The 21,718-nt window shown below is 35.4% G+C and overlaps 1 protein-coding gene across 1 annotated transcript in view; it reads right to left on the bottom strand.

Annotated features, from left to right (window-relative positions):
* The window catches only part of DIAPH2 (diaphanous related formin 2), a 244,079-nt gene that overhangs the window by 63,459 nt on the left and 158,902 nt on the right, over positions 1-21,718 (bottom strand). The window contains exons 26-27 of the mRNA XM_055727131.1: positions 20,634-20,769; positions 5,344-5,439 (exon numbers count right to left, since the gene is read on the bottom strand). Coding sequence (XP_055583106.1) covers positions 5,344-5,439; positions 20,634-20,769 — 232 coding nt within the window. The remainder of the gene's footprint in view (positions 1-5,343; positions 5,440-20,633; positions 20,770-21,718) is intronic.

The raw sequence follows: 21,718 nt of genomic DNA on the forward strand, positions 1-21,718 counted from the left end.
TAGCTTTGGGACTGTTTATGGAGCTCTCTGGACTAAGGTAATTTGCTAAATCTTGATTTGAATGGTGCTATAAATAGATTTTTCCTTATACTACCCATACTTATATTTAGAAATAAAAGCAAACTTAAATCTCACGATAATGCCTCGATGGCAAAACCAGTAAGTGTATTATTGGTGATCCTTGTTTAGCTCTTGCTATTATAGTTGTGATAATTCTGAAGCACTTAGACCACATGTGTCTCATTAGTCCACGAGTCCTGACTGTAAGCAAAAAAACTCTATTATATAACTGAGGCGGCAAACATGCTTTTACATACTCGGCTTCTCAAAGTAAAATAACCAAAAAATTAAGAGATGGTAACTGAACATAAAATAGGAATACTAGTTCTTTACCATGGGATGCTTAAAAAGATGACCAAATATGTTTAAAATACATACTCTTTTTAAAAAATTCAGACAAGCATTTTTATAGTCTATTATGGATATTTTTAACTACATAACGGATACTTAATGATAAAGACGATGACACACTGTTCAACTGAAAGACAGCAAACAAGGCTATTCAAAACACCATTTTAGTGAAGCACAAATCATGATCTGTTAAAAATAAAGTTATACCGCATTTTTGGATTTTAACAATGATGAATCTTCTCCTCCATTTACAGACAGATGTAAGCATGTCAAAAATCAGTTTATTTGCTAAACTGCCACATAAAAAATGATTCATAATGCTTTCAGGCAACCAAAACCACTTTGACTCAAGATTTTTTATTTGATTGTGTTTTAGGTAAATATGGATTGTGCGTGCAGAAACCTAACTAACTTTCAAGAATTTATTTCATATAATCAATGCAAAGGTAAACATAGAAGTCAGCCTTTAATGTTAAGCATAGCTACATCTTCAAGCCAAAGACACAAAATTCTTAAAACTTTAACATTTTTATTAGAACTCTGAGGAACTTTGATGCAAGATATTAACCTACAGTTTTTAATTAAAAAAAATTTTAATTAAAGGAAGCATCTGAATGCCATTTGAAAATTATCAAAAGTTATGAAAAAGTAGTAACATACCATTGCCTCAACTTAAGTTCTTACAGAACTTAAACAAGTGGTGGCAGCACTTCAAATGGCTTGCATAACAGATTCAAATTAGATCTTGAAACTAAACAAGGGAGGTTCATTCTTTCTTTTTCCCTCTCAAGGTGGTTTGCCAATATGGAAATAGTAATGACAGTGTAGCAACACAAGGACACAAAATTCAAAAGTTCCTATATTGTAATTACTATGCACCCCACTGTACTGACCTGATTTTGATGCATGGATTAAAAAATAACCCAAACCACATACTAACAGAGCACCTTAAATATTTGATAAATATTTTTACGCTGAGATCTAAAGCAAAAAGAACTTGCATGTATGTTCCTTATAGCTATACCTTCCCAGTAGCAAAAAACTACAGAAATAATAGCACATACTATCACTGCAGTTGCAATAGTTTGGCTGTATAGGAGAGGGCACTAGTTATTAACATTTCTGAAAAAAATAAAATTAAATTCCAAAAAATTTAGCCGCTTACAGAAAGAACCCTAACACAATAGTTAGCTCTGTGCAGAAATTTGCTTAAACTAATATTAGAGAGAAAATATTCCTGAATCAGTCTTCTTTAATAATACCATACCCCAAGGCCAGAAAAAAAGGTCAGGGATAATTGGTGCAACAGTAGTGCTGGACACACATTTTAAACTGTTAACTCTGTCATGAATGCCACCTAATACTGTTTTTCATTATACTCTCATTCCAATATTAGCAAACTTGCAAAAAGCAAGTATATTTTTGGAAGAGGAAGCAACATTTCTAAAACCTGATTTCTAATTATTATTTTATAGCCTCTATAAGCAATCTACTGAAACTACAATCTCTGTACTCAAAAATCCAGTAGCTAGAGACAATACAGACACAGGAATAACCTTAGGAGAGAGAAACCACAGTGAAACTTTTTGCACATTGAAAAGTCTACATAACAAAGAATACATTAGAGTAAAATGGAATGAAAAACTAGGGGAGGAGGAAGGGAATTTTTTATTAGTAACAAAAAGATTTTTACTGAAAATGTCTATAGTTACCATGCAAACCATTGAAGTGTAGCTTTTCATTTACAGGCTTAGTAAACAAATGAAGACAATGCAGTTAAACGTATTTTAAGTTAGTTTCTCCTGTACATCTCAACAGACTTTTTTTGCCCAGTAGGAATACTGTGATATTGAGTAGTCCCCATGGTGTAGGGGTGCCGTTCTAGATGACCCACTCCCTTCCTATCTCCACCTCATACCCTCATTTCTCACTCAACATTTTCAAGACATGACCGTACAAGCACAAACGTATGCTACAAGGTACATCAGTGATGTCTGTACAAAAGGCTAACTGAGTAGGTATCTTTGGTAGACTGACACTTCTGGGGCAGCTGTAGGCCTATAGTAACTGGAGCTCTGTCATTCAAATGAAATGATCATTCCCAGTCCAACTTGCCTAACACTAGCAGTGAACACATGCTGTTACAGAGGTTTTTATTTTGGAAAGTTGTGGGGTTTTTTCCTTTTGAGCTAAACTGATCAAGAATGCTATTAGTAGTGATGGTGCAGTTTGCTCCTTTGAGTTAAATTTACTCTGTGAAACCACCGAAAGACAATATAACAAAAGCCAGATTTTCATCGTCTACTGGTTGTAACCATTGACACAGTTGTAACCTTCCATAGTTTTCATTTTCACCCCAAGCAGATACAAAGAGAATAAACAAGTTTGCAATAAGACAGACCTACAGCACATCCATGAAAATGTACACATGAACTCACTGTATTGCTGAGCATTTTGGGGGGCACTTTCTTGTTTGTGTTTGTTTTTTAGTTTGTTTTTAGGCTTTCTGTAGGGGCTATCTTTTACCAAGTAATTAATAAACCCACAAAGAGTAATCAAGCATCATTTTTTCTCACTAATTTTAAACTACCAGGCACAACTGACAGAAAAAATGAAATCTGTGTCCAAACAGGCAGAAAACAACAATTTTTCTTCTCAAAACTTTTTTTTTATTATTATTTTTTTTCTTCATTTTTCCCCTCTGTGTGTTAAGAATGCATGCTGATCACAGGACAGTGCAGCAAGCTATCAATAAAGTAAGGGGGAAACTCCTACGCTGTGCTCCATGTATAGACAGTACTATACCATTTGCTATATGCTTGTCGAGCACAACCACATGACCCAGCAAGCCCAGAAATCCTCCAGCCTCTTCCTTCCATAGCTTTTATTTACTTTTTCTTTCTTTCACAGAACAAGAGCTGGCGTGCAGTTACCTGGTTACTAAAATCTCACTGGATGAAACTCTCCAGAACACTCAAGAGCCTACTGATGGTACCATGACTAAACTGTCCCTGTCCCTTCCAGTTTATAAGGGGAGATAGGGAATTTTGGAAACCTGGTCCCTGCTTTTTTAATGCTATAGGTCACTGCTTACAGACGTTATAGCCATTTTTTAAAGTGTTTTCTGATTTGTATGTAGACAAATTACTGACTAGATGCCACGTGTGTTCCCAAATCACATGAGAAAAATTATGTAATGGTTTAAATCAGGCACTTAACTGTGAGTAACATATATTGCTTCTAGTCTAAAGTTTTAGCTGCCCACTGAGAACTTCACATAATGGTCTTACCCACTCATGAGAAGACTTATAGTTAGTGAGAGCTTGGAAACAGATTACTTAGACCTTCTCTCACAGCAAGTTCCCCAAACTCAATCAACTCCTTAAAATTTAAATTAAATTAAGCATGAACACAATAGAATATCAACTGATACAATGAACTTTCAAACACACAGAAGTCACGGTGACTATATGAAACAGAAGAGAAATAAAAGGGATTTTTAACTAGCTCTACCCCTATTGTTGCAGAGGAGTCCCTGGTTTTGGACCTGGGTTCAGTCATCTCATCGGCTTTCTCAGCTGCAGCAGATTTTGTGCAATCACCTCTGGTCCCTGGGAAGCTTTTCTTTGTCACCACTGGGTGACAAATCTCTCCTCAAGCCACAACACAGAGAGACATTCTCTTACAATGATATTTCTCAAGATATGGGAAAAAACACATTTTGATCGAGGAGTTCTTTCAGTTCTGATCTGAGAGCAGAAACAAGCTCAGAATTAAGAATGATACTGGAACTGTAGCAGAATTAATTTCTTAGAATGAATTATGTAACTTGGCAGTCCTGGGTTAATAGTTGGATTTGATGATCTTAAGGATCTTTTCAACCGAAGTGAATCTATGATTCTTTTTACTTTTTCCATAAGATCAGACATATGGCAAATTAAAAATAATTATATACCATCTTTGCTAGCTAGACGAAAGAGCGTAGCAGAATTTGCCCTTAGTCTTCTGTTCCTCTAAGAAAAAAAAATAATCTAAAAATCAGCCAACATGAATCTAACCCTAGCTCATTGTGGATTAGGTAGATGAACATGGCTTATTTATAAAATAAGACGACACCATTTTGCCAAACTTTAGCAGAACATATCCAATATAAGCTTTTGACTTTATTCCAAATAACTATAATATTTCAACTGTAAATTTTTAAGACTGTATTTTTTACTCTAAGACGTGTTTTAAATGAAAAACTGCAAAATGCAGTATACTACCATGAACCTTCATGAAACATAAATGCAGAGTAAATGCAGTTCACAAACTGTATGCAAACGGCGTATCGTAAGCAAAGTGAGCAGACGAAACACTGCAGTCACTTAGCCTTCTCTCAAATTTTCTCAAAACCAGCTTAGCAGGAAGCAGTAATCGTTCAGACTAAACCAAGTACACCAGGCTAAATTCAGTGCCATACTACTGTTACCCTCAAGAAAGAGAAGGTACCTTAATGTAATTTGATTTTTGTGACTACGCATGCTGTAACTTCCAACCAAACCAGAACATATCTAAAACTAGTGCTTGAAAAAGACTATCAGTTATATGCCCAAACTTTTGTTGGTGTAAATAGATAATATTTTTCACAGCACCACCTAGAATAAATTAATTATAGTTTTAAAGATGAAGACAAACATACTTTGTGCAGCAATGTTTTAAATGCCGCTTCAAACACAACAGGAACCCCTGTGATATCTTAGGGCACACAGTTATCTGAAGATACATTTATCAAGTTAAAAATCCTTGATCAGTAAGGGGATGCTGAGTTTTCACAGTAGCTCAATAACCAACAGAAGCTCAATGGTTTTCAGCGAAAACTGCTGGTAAATCTTGGCAGAACAACTTTTGCCCACTGAGTTTATAACTAAAAGTTTTTAGAAACCATCCTACCTTGTCCTCTTGGTGTTCGTTTCCTGCGATCTCTGAATGCTGCTCCTGACTGCAAGGCCTCCAGCAGACTATCCATCACTCCCGTCTCATCACCCTCTGAGAACAGCAGAAAAATAGGATTAATCTCATTGCAATTGAAATCAGCCTTCAGAAAGAAAAAAAAGTGTTGTCAAGTGTACATAACGCTTCCAAATAAGAGACATATACATTTTAATGTAATGGATGCTGTCAGTGCTTCAGGTATCACTGCCTAGTTTGTGTATGATGCTCTATTAAGCAAAATTGATGCCAATCCTACTGTTCTTTCAACTTAGAGATGTTATCTCGTGCATTATTGATGACATCTTCAGCATGCAGATAGACAGCTGCTGGTGAATGACTGCTGTTTCACTGTTAAATTCTTCTAAGACTTTCCTGAAGCAGAAACAGGTCATCTCTTTTTGATTTAATCAATGCACATGGAAAATCTGATGGAAGTGAATGACACAAAGTGAAATACTGTAGTACTGCAAATATTTTATACATTAGCTCCTGTCTTCATGATGCATTAAATCCTTGGAAAAAAAAAATTATCTATACGACATACAAGGATACACCCCCCATATGCTACACATGTAACTGTACACAATGGATGATCTTAAGGTAAAGGCAAGGAAAGAACTGAGGGGAGAATGACACAGGGAAAGCAGGTGGCATAACAATTCTTAAAAACTGAATCCTACTTCTGCTAAATCTTCCTCTTGCTTTTTTTCATATCCAAGCTAACCTGGAGCCTTTAAATTGCTGGACTTTATGGCGCATTATGAAAATCTGCATAGAAAGATGACTGACATTACACATATTTAAGTCTTTAACTGCCTTTGCATTTCAGTCTTTTAATAACAGTTGATAGCAGCATTCAACAGTATGAGAAATAAGAGGTCATAGAACTGCAGTGTTTCAAAACTACTGAATGCCTCTTTTTCTGTTCACACGTCTGTGTTATAACCCAAAACTAAAATACAGACTAGACTCAGCAGGTAGGTGGACATTTTATTCACATCTCTCAGACTTGAAGTTAATGTAAATTTCTCCAAGACAGAGTGGGAAGATAATTACTTTATGCAAAAAGATTTACATTAGAGTAAACCACTTCTGACTCACACAAAGTGTAGGAGGTTAAATGCACATTCAAGCTCACAAATGTTCAAGTTTAAAAGCAGCTTATTAATGCAAAAGGTATTCTGCCCTGGTTCTCTATTACATTTAGATTTATTAGACTAAATCCAGACCTAATATAAGAGGATGCCAATTCTAAAACAGTACCTTGTTTTAATTTCTACATGATGATCACCAGTGTAACTACTTGATAAATGTAAATTATACATCAACATAATTTAAACCACTATGCACAATACACAACACATACATAAAGTTCTCTCCAGTGTAAGATGAAAAAGAGCAAGAGCAGCAAGCAGCAGAAGGCTCTGAAATACCAGTTTTAATTACATTCCAACTAAAACTCTTAAAAAACTAAGCTCCCACAAAATAAAAAAGTAAATTAGCTTCTCTCAATTCACACTCACATATACAAGGCCAGAATCATGTCTAAAGCACACAAAATAATTACTTTTTTCGGTGCTCCTTATCCTACACATGCTTATTCATTGATTTATTGTTGGCTCTGTATTAAATTTACTGTTTAAATCAAAGGTCTGTGAATACACATTGCCCAAACTAATACACATCAAGTTGGTCTGAAATATTTAATGGATGAAACCGTAATACATTGAATTAGTTAACATGTTAGAATATATTATGTGTAGAAAAATTACTGTATCATTCGATCTTCATTTAAAATAAAAACGAGTTGGCAGAGTTTATTCAAAGACTAAAATCCTTCAATACTTTATAAATGTTTATGTAGCCTTCCACTTCTTTTTTTGCTGAGTGTGCTACTCTACCTGCTAATTAGTGCAACTGTTAAACACCCACCCTGGTTTTGGAATATCAAAATATACAATATAAAGACACATAAATTAAGGAAGCTGTAGAACACAGTGATGAGATTTTTAACTCCTCAAATCAGAATTTATGCTAGGTCTGATCTCAGCACTGCATCCTAATTGAAGTTGTCAGGTGATTAAGCAGCAACCAGACAAAGAACTGTGTTTTTAGTTAGCTTTAATTAAAATTCATAAATAAAATGCCACAGATTTCTCAGCTTTTCCTCACAGTTCTTGCTGAGGTACTTCACATATTACTAGCTATCTCTTTGATTTGCCTTTTTTTTTTTAACACTACCTACAAACCTTGTAGACAAATCAGAAACAAAGACAAAAAACACCAGAAATTTTGAAACAGAGGACCTTGTTTCCAACAGAAATTGTCAGTGGAAATGAAATATATAATCCTTACGACTCTTTTAGATATATTCCACTGTACACAAGGATAGAGGATTCAGCTGGAACAAGTAATATTCATCCTCATTCTTTCTTTTCCAAGTTGTTCCCAACCATTGAAGACAGACCAAATGTATGCATTCGAGCAAAAAAATCTGCAAGCTTTGATTAGGCTTAGCAAAGACCCAGAGTCACTACAGGTATTAGACAGAACTCAAAAGGCAAATAAATTCTTAATCATTAATTGATGTGTTAACTACAAGCCTGACTTGTTTTAATTTGGATTTCAGACTAATAATTATTGCAGATTTGGCTTAGCACATGCAGACTGTTTTGAAAATGTGTGCATTATTAGGAGGTTACAGTAAAACTCGTCTTCTTGCAGGTCCCACAATTTAGACCAGTGATAGTCAACAGATTTTGGCCACTTTTAATTATAATAATGAAGACAAAAAATAACCCTCTTCTTCCATAGAACAATGTTATTGCTTCTTATACTGAAGAGTCCCAAGCAAGCTGAGAGGCACAGAGAAAAAAAAATATATATAATGAACAAAGTCACACTTGAGGTGCACAGGCAATCTTAATATCAAGATACCTAAACTTTTTGTATTTTTTTACCAGTTATAGGGAACGGAACAGAAAAGGGAAAATTAAAAGGTAATTACAGTACATGATAACATAAAAGTGTGTTTGAAAGACACTGGCATAAAATCAATCCACTTATAAATGCTGAGGAATAGTCATACCATGCATCTACAAACAAATCCACTGTCTATAAAGGCAATACTCTGGATTTTACACTTTCATTTTATAAATAACAACAGACTTCAGATGAACTGTTCTTAATAAGCATTTAGTATTTGTCGTCAGATTTTTAGGTTAAATGACATTCTAAACATTAGTACTCTGGACTTAGACTGCCAATTTCAAAAAAGGAGACCTTTGGTAAACTAGAAAATAAGAAATTAAATCAGAAACTGACTATTTAAAGGGTGGTAGGTGAGGGGTGAAAGACAGTATTACAAACACAACAGTGACTATTACTACAGATGTATAATAATCTCAACACAGTCAAACTGGGTGAATTCTTCACTGTTAGCACACACAAACAGTACTGCCCCTTGGAACAAACACAAGATAGACAAATGACCACAGGTGAATAATGCCAAATCAGCTAATATAAAGTTTTCTCAGCTGATGTGGAAGCAAACAGCAAATCTCTATGAAATTAACATGCCATCTGAAATAACTCAATAGCTACCATTATTATTTGAGAACCGCAAATGTAGAATTTATTAGAAAAAACAAAACATTAGCTGGGGGTAAAAAAAGTATGATAGCCATCACCTTGTAGTATAAGAGGCCTTTCCAAGACAACAAAACACAAAATCATGGGAGTGTAGTTCTGCCAAAGATATTAGATTAAATTTATGGTTTCTATTAATGCAATGTACTGCACTTCATTTGGCTAGAAAAGTTTTCTGTCTCATTTATCTGGTCTTCAACATTTGATATAATACCTGCCTACTTCGTTAGTGGAAAGTGCAAAAGATGGTTATTATTTAAATATCTGGTTGAATAACAAAAAAAGGTTGTTTATAGACAGGCAGCTTATCACCTTATTGATTATTGTGATTTTTGATTATTATTATATATGATAAGCTTATTGAGAGCTTATCACCTTAATTTGTCTGAAAACCTAATTAGTGGATTTGCTGTAACAACAGATGACATATAAATAAGAAATACTAACATCTTGAAAGATAAGATCAGCATGCATAACATTTGGAATAAGAAACTAAATTAAAATAATAGAAATAGAATAAACGTGTATAACTTAGGTGCAAGCCAGGAGCAATACAAAGAAGTGACCAAAGAAACAATGATGAATTACCAATCTGTGTTTAAAAGTCAGCATATGCCATTTCCCGGAGTAGTGGTATACAAACTTGATTATGGCATTCACAGAAGACAAATCACAACTAGGAAAGCTTTTACAATAACCAGGGGAGTGGATTCTAATAAGAAATGCCTGAGGCAGTACGATTTCTTTAGACTACATAAAGCAGGCACTGAAAAGAGCTATGACAACCTCCTTCTGTGCTTAGAATGTGTAAAGTCCCAAGAGAGAAAACTCATCCCAACAGATAACTTCCCCGAGAGAGGGCTGTTCTGGTACAGCAGCTAACAGGAAAACATTCAGGCTGAGTCAATAGAAGTATCTTTGCAAGCAAAAAATCATGTTGTAGAATGGACTTCCAAACAAGACCGTGGGAATAACAAGTCTAAAGATTTTAAGGTTGAAGGAAAAAATTCTGAAAGGGATTGTATGATATAGCACAGGGAACAGCAGGTGTGTAAGTCACATGATCTTTTCAATCTGGTCTACCTAAAGCATCAATCTGCAACTCCTTATTGACGGCTTATATTTAAAAAGGGTGTGCGATAACATGGGGAACGAGTGTAAGAACCCAGTTATTGGCAGTTTGGCTGCCGCATAAATTACACTGTGAACAACAATGTCTGGCTCATTTGTAGTTGTGAACTAAGTCCTTAGTTTTGAGGCAAGTGTTTTTATTTTCACATGCCTTCTAGTACAGATATGACCTTTGTACTTATGAAGAAAACTGTCCTTCCAAATCAGAATTGTTTGTTTAGGATATTTATCAAGACAAAAATATATTAGAAAGTGTGTGATCAGGTATGACTAGTCTGTCTTAATTTTTCTTTATATAACACACTGAATTCAAAGCTTTACAATTAATTAGCAGTTTAACTCTAATGTAAAGCACTTCCCAAAGAAATAAAGATCAGATGGAAACAAAGCATATAATGTGTTTCCAGAACATTCTTTTTAAACTTGAGCTTTCCAAGGACAGATAACCTGCCTCAGATTCAAGCTGTTCTTTATATTTTATCCATCAGCAAGTGGCATGGGGAGATGGAACAACAATATCAACTTTAAAATTGTAAATATTTAGAAACACGGCAGGAAAAGAAACATTTTCGAAAAAGGTAAAAATAATCTCAGTGTGCCTCTGCATGTGCAATACTATTGCAGGAAAGACTGCAACAGTACCGCAAAATCCTTAAGCCTCCCTTGAAAATATAACATCATGATTTACAAAAATAATCAATACATGAAGGACTAGAAGTTTCAGGCATGCTTTTACACAAGTCCTGTTGTCACCAAATCTCCCTTCTGCTTTGTATGTACATTTAAGTTTTTTAATTATCACCCTCCTCATATGAAATCTCTCTTTGACAAGTACTTGAGATAGGAAATGTTTTAAAATAAAAAATCAAGATGCTTTGCTGTTCTGTATGCCTTATGTTGCTTGTATCCACTCTATAAGAATTTGTGCAAAAACAGTTTAAGCAGTTAACACAGTCCAGAGATAAAGCTCATCAAGCACATGAGGTCTTTTACCCAACACAAGTAAGTATACGGAGCTGACATTTAACCCACCCCTGGAACACAGCAGAGGGATTAAAGTAACTTCATTCTTTAAAATAATTATTTGAAAGAGCCTGCTTTTGCACTCTATGACTAAATCTGACACAGATGTAGAACTAAGATTCCTCAGTTCTACTGCAAGTTCACTAAGTAATTTATTTTTGCATAATCTGTACACTGCTAAATTAACCATGAGGACTGTGTTATAAAGATAGAAAACAAACACTTGAGAATGATGAAGAATGTTTACTCGATCTTATTTTTCACAGAGTAAATGCAATCCTTCACCTGCTTCTGTAGCCATTTTCTCTGTTTCAACAGCATTCCTCTGAAACAGAGAAATCATTTTAACATGGAGATGAAGATAAAATATTTCCCTTTGCTACCACCTGATGAAAAACAACCCTTAGGTTAGATTTAGAGTCCTTTTTGTCGATACTACATTCTTTTATCACTTCCTGACCAATCCCATCTAAACCTCCAAAAGAGACCCCAACATCCACACCTCCTGATATCAAATGCAAAGTAACATTCTTTTCTATTTATTGCTCAGATGATTAAAATGAAAATTGACAAAAAAATATAGGGGAAAAGTATCATTCTGCTAGCCTGAGGAACAATAAAAGCTAAAGCCCAGCTAGAACAACAGGTTTTACTGTCTTGTCTTTTTCAAAAAAATAACTGCTACTAAAATTTCATATTGGAAACTGAAATGTGTTTAGTCTGTTGTAGCTTATGAGACTTTTAAAGTCATTCTTGCAATTAAAAGAGCACTGCTGAAAGATCACCCTAGAAAACGTGGTAGAAAACATAGTTCAGGGAGTAACTTGAACCACGAATGGTAAATGCACATAAATTCAGAGCTCTTTCATAGACTCTCTATAAAGATGGGATTATTTAACTACTTGGGTTGTCTCTGATTCAGTAGGCATTCTTGAACTTGCTTCTGTGGTAGTGGCTGGCTCCAACGATTTCAACTTCATGGGAGTTTTTAGCTTTGCTCCTCTAAAGAATCGTACCAAATGTCCGAAAAAACATGTCCTTAACTTCTTCAAGAAGACAAGTTAAAATTCCCCTAAAGCCAAGCTCACTTCTTATGACCTATTTTCAACAGAAATTTTTAAATATTTAACTTCCTTTTTTACCTTTTTTTTTTTTTTTTGAGTACAAGTATTGAAATATTTGAACTTTCTTTCCCCTCTCCTCATTACGGAACACAAATAATGAGTCGATTTATGCACAGTGTTAAAGTAAATTTGGAAGAGGTTTTATCTAAACATTGCTTCCAAATGTTAGCTATATTTCCATGCACAAAATAAACAGTCGCATTTTTTCCCAGCTCAAAATTTTCACTACATACTAGAGAAGGGAATGAGAAACATTATTTTCTGATTTAGATTGGAACAACTAGAAACTCAGTGAGATCAATTTCAGTTTCTTTTTGTGGCCTCTCTTGCACAAAGTTTTACCTCAGCTTTTAGCATGTTATCATCTATCAAAAAAGGTAGGAATAAGCATCTTCTAGCAGATTTTTTCAGGACCTTCATGATGACTGCTTTTCCAGTTTGTACTAGAAAGGATATTTTGATTAGAACATAAAAAATCCCAATAACTAGTATTGGTCTTAAATGAAACAGAAGAACTGAGGTAGCACTATTGATGGTAAAATGAAACAACGAAATAGCTTGGGCTTTTTAAGGTACTTGAATAACTTAGAATTACAGAAACTGCAAGTCACTTAAAGCCACAGCGGATCCCAGCCCATGCATCCAAAACATGATCCACCTCCTTCCTACTTTGTTTCTGTGGTTCAGATGCACAGCTAAGGATCAATGAGGCCCTGGGAACATGCTCTTCTACCTGAAGTGTTTTGCTGCCTTCCCTTTTCCTTGTCTGCTGATAACTGCAGGAATAACCAACTATTTTACTGGTGCGCTTTCATTTTCCAGTAATGGCAATACTCACATGTACGTTGCAAAACATCTTATACTCGTTAGTACAAATATACTAACTACATAGTAATACAAGTTAATAAATAGTGTAAATATTGCACAGCCATTCGGGCAAAAATTTACAGCAACTTCCCAGGAATTTTTTCCTAAATTTGGGCCCTTACTGAAAGAGTCCAGTCAAATACCATGTTAGGTAACATGTGCTGTCTACCTGCCTGCTTCTCCAAATGGTTTCAAAATTATACTTCTAATCACACTTTGCACTACCCTGTTGTGGACTTTTAAGGTACATTCCATAAGTCTAATATGAATCCTGTATAAACTTTTGATCAATAATCAGTACCGCATCTTTTAAATCATTTTTATTCATTAATATATTCACATAAAAAGGTCAGTTTTCAGTGTCTTTTGGAAAGTGTGTTTTCCTCATATATTTGCATTTTATTAATTTGCTAAATTAATTTTGTATGCATAATAAATATCTTCAGGAAGCAGTCTTCCTCAGCATTTTGCACTAGAATACAGTCTCATGACTGTTATGTACTTTTTAATTAAAGGAGAACAAGTTAGGACAGTATGACAGATAAGTGAACTTGTATCTTATGTCAGTTCACAAAACTAGACAAATCCCTGCTTGCCAATTAAGCTCATTGTTTATGATAACCTGATCTCAGGCTTACATAAAGTTAACAGAATGAGAAAAAAACATGCTTTGCTGTACTGGCAGGTTATTGAAAACAATTTTTGAAACACACACAGTTATTCATTTTCTGAACATGTCACAGTGGTCAAGGTCTGCTTCAGCAGCAATGTATTTAATTTAAATACATCAGCATTACCCCTGGAGCCTCATTCTGAATGGACTTATGCCCCTTGCAAGGATGATTTTCACTTAACTTAAAAAAATAGGCTTTAACACGGATTTACTTAGTAACAAATGGGAAGACATTGCCTCTATGTGGGAAGGAAAAGACTGTGCAGCTCAAAAAAAAAAAAATCGAAGAAAAATGACCATATGATACCTAAATGCATCTGTAATCAAGTTCTACTACTGTTTGAAGGCTATGCTTCAATTACAGTACTAAGTGACTTTTAAATTTATGTGATTAGCAGATACATAAGGCAGCAGAAAAATCATCAATGCTTTTAAAACTCCTCCAATATTTTAGGGAAGAAACAGTCTTGGAAACTCATATTCTTGCTACCTTTTTTTTTTTTTTTTAATTAAACTATTTGTACTGGTTTTGACTGGGATAGAGTTAATTTTCTTCATAGTAACTACCAAGGGGCTATGTTTTGAATTTGTGCTGTAAGCAGAGTCAGTAGTACAGTGATGGTTTTGTTACTGCTGAGCAGCGCTTCCACAGAGCCAAGGGCTGCTCTGCCCCTCACCCCACCCCACCAGTGAGCAGGGGGGCACAGGGAGCTGGGAGGGGACACAGCCGGGACAGCTGACCCCACCTGACCCAAGGGATGTCCCACACCATGTGACACATGCTCAGCATACAAAGCCGGGGGAAGGAGGAAAGGGGGGGCGTTCAGAGTGATGGCGTTTGTCTTCCCAAGTCACTGTTACTTGTGATGGGGCCCTGCTCTCCTGGGGATGGCTGAACTCCTGCCTGCCCATGGGATGTGGTGAATGAATCCCTTGCTCTGCTTTGCTTGCATGCACAGCTTTTGCTTTACCTATTAAACTGTCTTTGTGTCAACCCACGAGTTTTCTTACATTTACTCCTCTGATTCTTTCCCCCATCCCACCAAAGGGGGAGTGAGCAAGCAGTTGTGGGGCTTAGCTGCCGGCTGGGGTAAAAGCACACCACAGCTATTACTTAAATATTGTAGTGACCTCACTCAATTGAAATTATTCCAAGTCCTAAAACAATTTAAGTCAATTGTACTAATTGATGTCACAAAAAATACCAGATTTCAGTGCCAGACCCAAAAGTGGCCAATGCTGATCTTAAATTCAGTTTGGGATGACAATTACAGAGTCAAATAGTTAAAAAATAAACCTCCCTGTGACACAACAAAAATATGAATCAGGTAGTAAATGCTTTATATGAGCCTTTCTACCTTTTAGAAGAAAACTTTTGTAGCTGACTTTTTCCTATTACAGAGTTTGCAAGAAAACGTTTTGAAAATACATTTTATTTTAGAGCAAAACCAACTGCGTGCGCACATGATAGAGAATCAATAAACTTTCATGAAATGGCTTAAAAAACGGTCAGCTAGCTCTTGACAGACTTATCACTCACTGTATCTTCTCTTTTATCACCCATTTAATATTAAAAAAAAAGGGAAACAATTAGTTCAGACTAAACAGCCAAACTTCATTTCTTAGCATGATACCTACAATACATCATGTTTTGGGAAAAAACCAAAATAAAATAAAATAAAAAATCTTTCAAAGGATCTTTATTAAGCTTCTTTTTTGTGATTAGCTTTTTCAATAGTGGCTGGAAAGACAAGCATGCTATTTCAGGACTTTTCCTACTAAGAATGTGTACATAGTAAACTGCCATGGCAAATGTAAAGCTGTAACTGACCATATTTTTTAATCCTTTCTACACCGATTCCAAAGTGGCCCTGCAACCTTGATACTTTTCCATGAAGATTAACTGGTTTCACATGGACTGGGCAAGTATGGAATCTGAATTTAACACACACATCAAAATGTAGCAGAATTAAGAATATTTAGCCCAAGATGTTTCCAACAGGAAATTCAATGTTGACCCTGATATGTCACAGGCAGGATTTACCTGGAATCTACTGACTAGCCCTACTGCAACCATGGAAACCCACACTCAAAACAATAATTATTACAGTGATTATTCTTACAAGAATACAGAAGATAGCACAAACCATGTATAGTTTCAGAACTCATTTATAATCTAGAGCCCAATCCCAAATATGAATTTACTCATTAATACTTGTTTCATTATGCTGGTACAAACCAACTATCAGTTCTTTGACTTTTCTATAGTTTCTAGTTGATAGTTTTTTCATTACTACCGTATTTCACTGCCTAAAGAGACTTCTGTTTTTAGCTTTTGATGGCTCCCTGAAAATCATCTTCTATGTGGTGAAGTTGAACATTCTGTACTCTCAAGACAAATGCTACTACGTTACAGCACAAACCTTTGGGAGTATGACACTGAATGGTGCCTCTCTAGGTTTACAAATCTAAATTTTCAGACCTTCAAAGTCACACTTTTACCTTTACTACTCACCTGGCGATGTCTAAAAAGACACAGCCATAATTCTGCTTTCTGCTTTCAACAAAAATGTATATTCTGGATACAAATCCAGAAGCAGAGTCTTGGTTTCTGCTGCACATTTAAAAGATGAAATGCAATATGTTTAGAATTTTTAAAATATTCTACCAGCGGATTGCATAACTCACCAACAACCAGTAATTTCAAGTTGAAAGTCTGATTATACAACTAACGACAAACCACTGAAATCAATGCCATAGCATTCAAGTTCATTTGATTATACCTCTGCATTTGAGAAGAAATAGGCTTTTATAATGAAAATAAATATCCTTTGGTGCCTTACCTAACTTTTCCTTTGAAGTATACATTTCCTTACCATCAGCCTTTTAAATTACCTTGAAGTATAATGATTGTAATGGAGTACAAAACTGCTAATGCATGTGGAAGTGTTATAACTTTCCATTATTGAATACTTCATATGGAAAATTATTCGTAAAGATCGATTATTATACATATTGGCAAATGATCATTATTTAATTTATAGTTCTAAGTTAACTTTACGTATACTACTGTTAAACAGCTGGGGGAGGCTGTTCAACAGCAAGCATAAAGAGGCTCCTCAACATGGTATTCTTTCCCACACAACCTGGGAAACTAGTCTTGTGAAGGCAGCATCTTAACAGTTCTATTAGAAATGAGATACTACAATCACAGGAAAACATCATCATTGCATTAAGACAGAATTTAGTCAGCAAACTTGTCCCACCATTACAGTCAAATAAACTTCCATTTCACAATAATTCTAAATGCATTTCTCCTCCTTGCTATCTGATTCCTGAACAAACCTTGTAAGAAAGAAAAAGTTATTGGATCAAATAATTTGATTATTTCAGAAATGCTTTTTAACACTGGAAGTTCTACAAAATACACAAATACAATGTTACGCAGCAATTACATTCAGATAAAGAATATGACAAGTATTTCCAAAATTAATAATACCTGATTTCTGAACTAACAATGCTTTCTCCAAGGAAAAGGAAAGTTGAATTTGCACAGACAACTACCCAAAGTTACCACTTGTTACTGCTCAGTAAATAGTCCCCAAGAAACCTACTTTTAAGAGAAAAGAATCCGACTGTTCTGCCTTTCTTCAGCTGTAATTATCCTAACCTCAGAATTCACAGAGTCTAATAATTTTTCTCCCCTGACAAATTACTTCATTAAATCAGTTTACCTGGAAGGTACCATATGCCATACTCATACTTTTTCCATTGCAAAATTTTAACAGGTTATAGTTTATGTTGTTATTTCTCTTTAGCTGCTTTTGATGCATGTTAATAAAATTTACAGTAATTTTGACACACACACATACACACCCCTCCATTAAGATGGCTTCAAACTCCTGCATAAACAGATCTTAAAAAAAATTTTGAGCAACTCATGCATAATTGCTTTGAAGAAGAAAAAAAAAAAAAAAATCAAACCTCATCCTGGTTCTATAGATGCTCACATTGAAGCATAATGTAATCTCCATCTAATTTTATTCTGTGAATATTGTATTTCAGGAAGAGTGCAGCGTATTCAAACAGACCATCAACATCAATATGAAAGATAATGACCTCCCAAAGGAATTGTAACTCTTGCTTCATTGGCATCCAGCACCATAAACTAATAATCTGTAGCACGTAAATAAGCCCCAAGTTTTATCACTCAGGCACCCCATTCAATCAACTAGCCAATATATAAATTCAAAGGATTAAGGCTAAGACATTTACAAAACAGTATGTATCTCATAATAAACTTAGTATGGATTTCTGTTTATGCTAAAGGACATGGAAGGAAGACGTAACAATCAGGAAAGCAGGGAATCATTAGAGAACTGTAGGAAGGGTGACCTTCCTGAATTGTATCCTGCAACAGTCAATGCAAGTATAACAGCAGTTCAAGGGAACAACAGAATTATTGCTGATCCCAGCACACACCAGTTTGAATACTACACTGGTAGAGGGGACTGTGATAATGGGATATTTAGGTGGTTCTTACCCCACTCACAGAAGAGTGCTTGTCCATATTACAAAGGACTTATTTTATTTTATTTTGGCAGGTGACAGATATCAAGGAAAGATTAATCAAATGCTGAAAGAGTGAACTAGAAAAGTCTCATTAAAAATCTCCATGAGCTTAACTTCCCCAAATATAGGAAATGTACGTATGCATCACCTTTATTTAAATTTTGTATTTTGTTTATAATTAAACTGAAATTATTTGAAGAATCTTTATATGGCATGAAATTAAACCTCGTCATCTATACAAAGCAATGCAGCTGTTCACTAAAACCTATGCTACATTATATTCTATGCAGTGTCAATGCCACTTTGAGCAAGGCCACAAATAATAGGACTTGTAGTACCACTGCAGAAACCCTCCAAGCCAGCCCTAGGGAAGTCACTTGAAAACCAACAGAAACGAATCAAATCAACAGCAAAACTCTGAGGTTTTGTGGCAAACCTATGTACACAAACACACAAGATTTTTTAAAAGATTCTCACATAAAACATTTGCTTGCATGGTATTCAAATGAAGTACAGTGCTATATTTTTTAAAGCTCAGAATACAAAGAATGAAGTATTGGGAAAAACAATTTATCACAATCTGCAAATATAATAGCAAATCTAGTATATGATCTCTTAAAATATAATTAATAGTACATACAAAGTGATCACAGAAGAATGATCTTTCACTTGTAAAAAAAAAAATAATTGTTCTCATATTGTCCACTACTTTGTTTTTGCAATTTATATATGGATTGCTGATTTTTACCAAATGTAAAGTGTGAAATTACTGAGCAGAAAAAAAGCACAAAGTTGTGACACTTGTATACATATATCAATAAAGACAAAACAGCGCTACTTGCTGAAATCGTTGCAAATATTGATTTGCATCAGATTGATGAAGTAATGCTTAAATAGATGATATATTTTTAAGATGTATTACATTCCTTAGGGGCTGGCTGTCCACGCACAATTCACAGATTTTCACTAGTGATGAGAAATTTACCGATACACCAGAAATACTGGTGTTCTAAATTTATGAGACACTAAACAGTAGCGTATTACACGACAATATTTTTGCACCACTGCATTATCAGTGATGTAAATTCTGACCAGTACCTTGTCTTTGAATGGTTCTGTGTTCATCTCCACAATCTTAAATGCTGGAGTGGGTCTGTTTGCCTGGTCTAGTATTTCTCCAGTATTTTTCACCCTTGTATAAACTAACTTTACAGATGCTGTATCTAGGCCCTTGGAAGCCAGTCTTATTTCTAAATTTATCCCCATTTGATACACCTCCAGCATATCACTATGTTAGTTTGTCATAATTATATGGTTTACTGCAGTGTCATCCTTACACAAAGTTAACGCATCATCACAACCTCCATAAAGGTCATCACAATCAAGAAGGAAACAGCATTTTTCCATGAGTATGTACCTGTTAAAACTGTTCAGTGGATAAAAAGAACAAGAGTTTTACAGCTGAGTCAGATTAGCAGTTTAACACAAATTCATGGAAACTGAACAAAAAAATGCAGCCTCAGGTAATCTCTTGCACAAATAATGTACAGTTTTACAACCTCTACTTGCCTTCTGGAGTCAAAAACCTAAATAATAAAGCCTGTATTTAACAACCTTCTGGAAATCTGCACAGCATCAATATCAAGACCTCTTGATTCTTCCTACTTTCCTCTAAGGTGGCCTCATGCAAAACACAATATTCCCACAGCTGACAAGCTCAACATGCTGCTTTTTATCATGCTGAAATGTCACTCTACACTTAGGCTCCAAGCTCAACCACATTTTCCACCTCCTAATAGGACAGTTCAGAGAACATCCATTATAACATAGAGCCTCCAAGCCCAAAAAGACAGACATAAACTGCCACGCTACCTTGATTATAGAGATGTTTACAGAATGAAATTAATGGCAAAGCAACTAAGATACTTCTTCTTGGAAGTAAATCCATATAAAAAAATCAATTAACTGCTGCAAATGAAAACAAGCCAATAATTCACAACAAAACACCTTGAAAGAAACATGTATATTGTGGCAGGTAATGGAATAATATGATCAGGTAGGCTAAAACAAAACAGAATTTTCACTGAAAAAGTTAACCTTTTTCTTCAGCTTTCAAAACAGCAGGTGTTTTTCGTATCGATCAGGAATACCTTCAGTTTGTTACTCCTTCCTTTCCTTTTAACAAATCTGTACTAAAAATGATGCCTTACCTTTGTTCATATCAATCAACTGCTGCTTCTTCTTCTGTCGCTCCAGTTTCTCTTGTTCAGCCTTCTCTTTAGCCAATTTGGCTCTCTTTGTTTTCTCCTCCATTTCTCTTCTTTTGTTGTTTTCTTTTAATGCCTCCTGCATTAGGTAAAATGAACATGGGTGTCTATATACTAAGGAAAATTAGAAAAACAACAATAATCTTGTTTGCACAGATAGTGTATTTACATCCAATGAGCGGGGGAAAAAACCCAGGGACTGGCACCCAGTATTTGAAGCATCTTCAGGAATCTTTGAGGGAACATAACTCACCACACTGTTTGTACACATTTACATTATTAGATAGTGAGAAGAATGAAAACTAAAATAGCTTTGCCTCTATGGTGAATGACAAAGTTCCAAATTTGTCAGCAGCAACATGTTTTTTGTTTGTTGTTGGTTTTTTTTTTTTCCTGTTAGGACTGTAAGTCTAGCTTAAACTTGTAACTTGCTGTTAGGAGGGATGGATGAGTGGGGATGAAGCCAAGTTCCCACTACAAAGGAGCTCAATAACAAGTAACTGGATTACTAAAACAAGTTACTAAAATTTAAGCTACAATTCCTTAAACAATTTTCTTGAAATAGCCAAAGCAGCCTGGATCACTTACTTACACAAAACACATTAAAAAAAAAAAAAAAAAAAAAAAAAAAAAAGGAAAACAGTTGGACTTATCAATTAAAACCCTAAACCGAAAGTCTGCGCGTCAACAGGTCACACAAACTACCGAACTAAAAAAACCCTATAGATGTAAGAGAACATCCCTGGATTGAAAAAAAATGAACACAACAAAAAAGCCCAACAAACAAAAACCAAACCACCCACAAAAAAACCAACAGCAAAACAAACCCCCCTTCCATGATCTTGCTTCCATCCCGCCTAGAAGATCCCGTCCCCTTCCAAAGGGGGCCCATGGCCATGCCCTGTGGCGGGGCTGATGCCAGCTGGCTGCCAGGCGCCCCCAGCCCCTCTCCCCCAGCCTCCTCGGCAGGACATGACCAGGTAAGGGGTGCCAAGTGCACGGGTTGAGATGGAGACAGGGGGATCGCT

Source organism: Falco cherrug, chromosome 15 (assembly GCF_023634085.1).
Source record: "Falco cherrug isolate bFalChe1 chromosome 15, bFalChe1.pri, whole genome shotgun sequence".
NCBI classification, from domain to species: Eukaryota; Metazoa; Chordata; class Aves; order Falconiformes; family Falconidae; genus Falco; species Falco cherrug.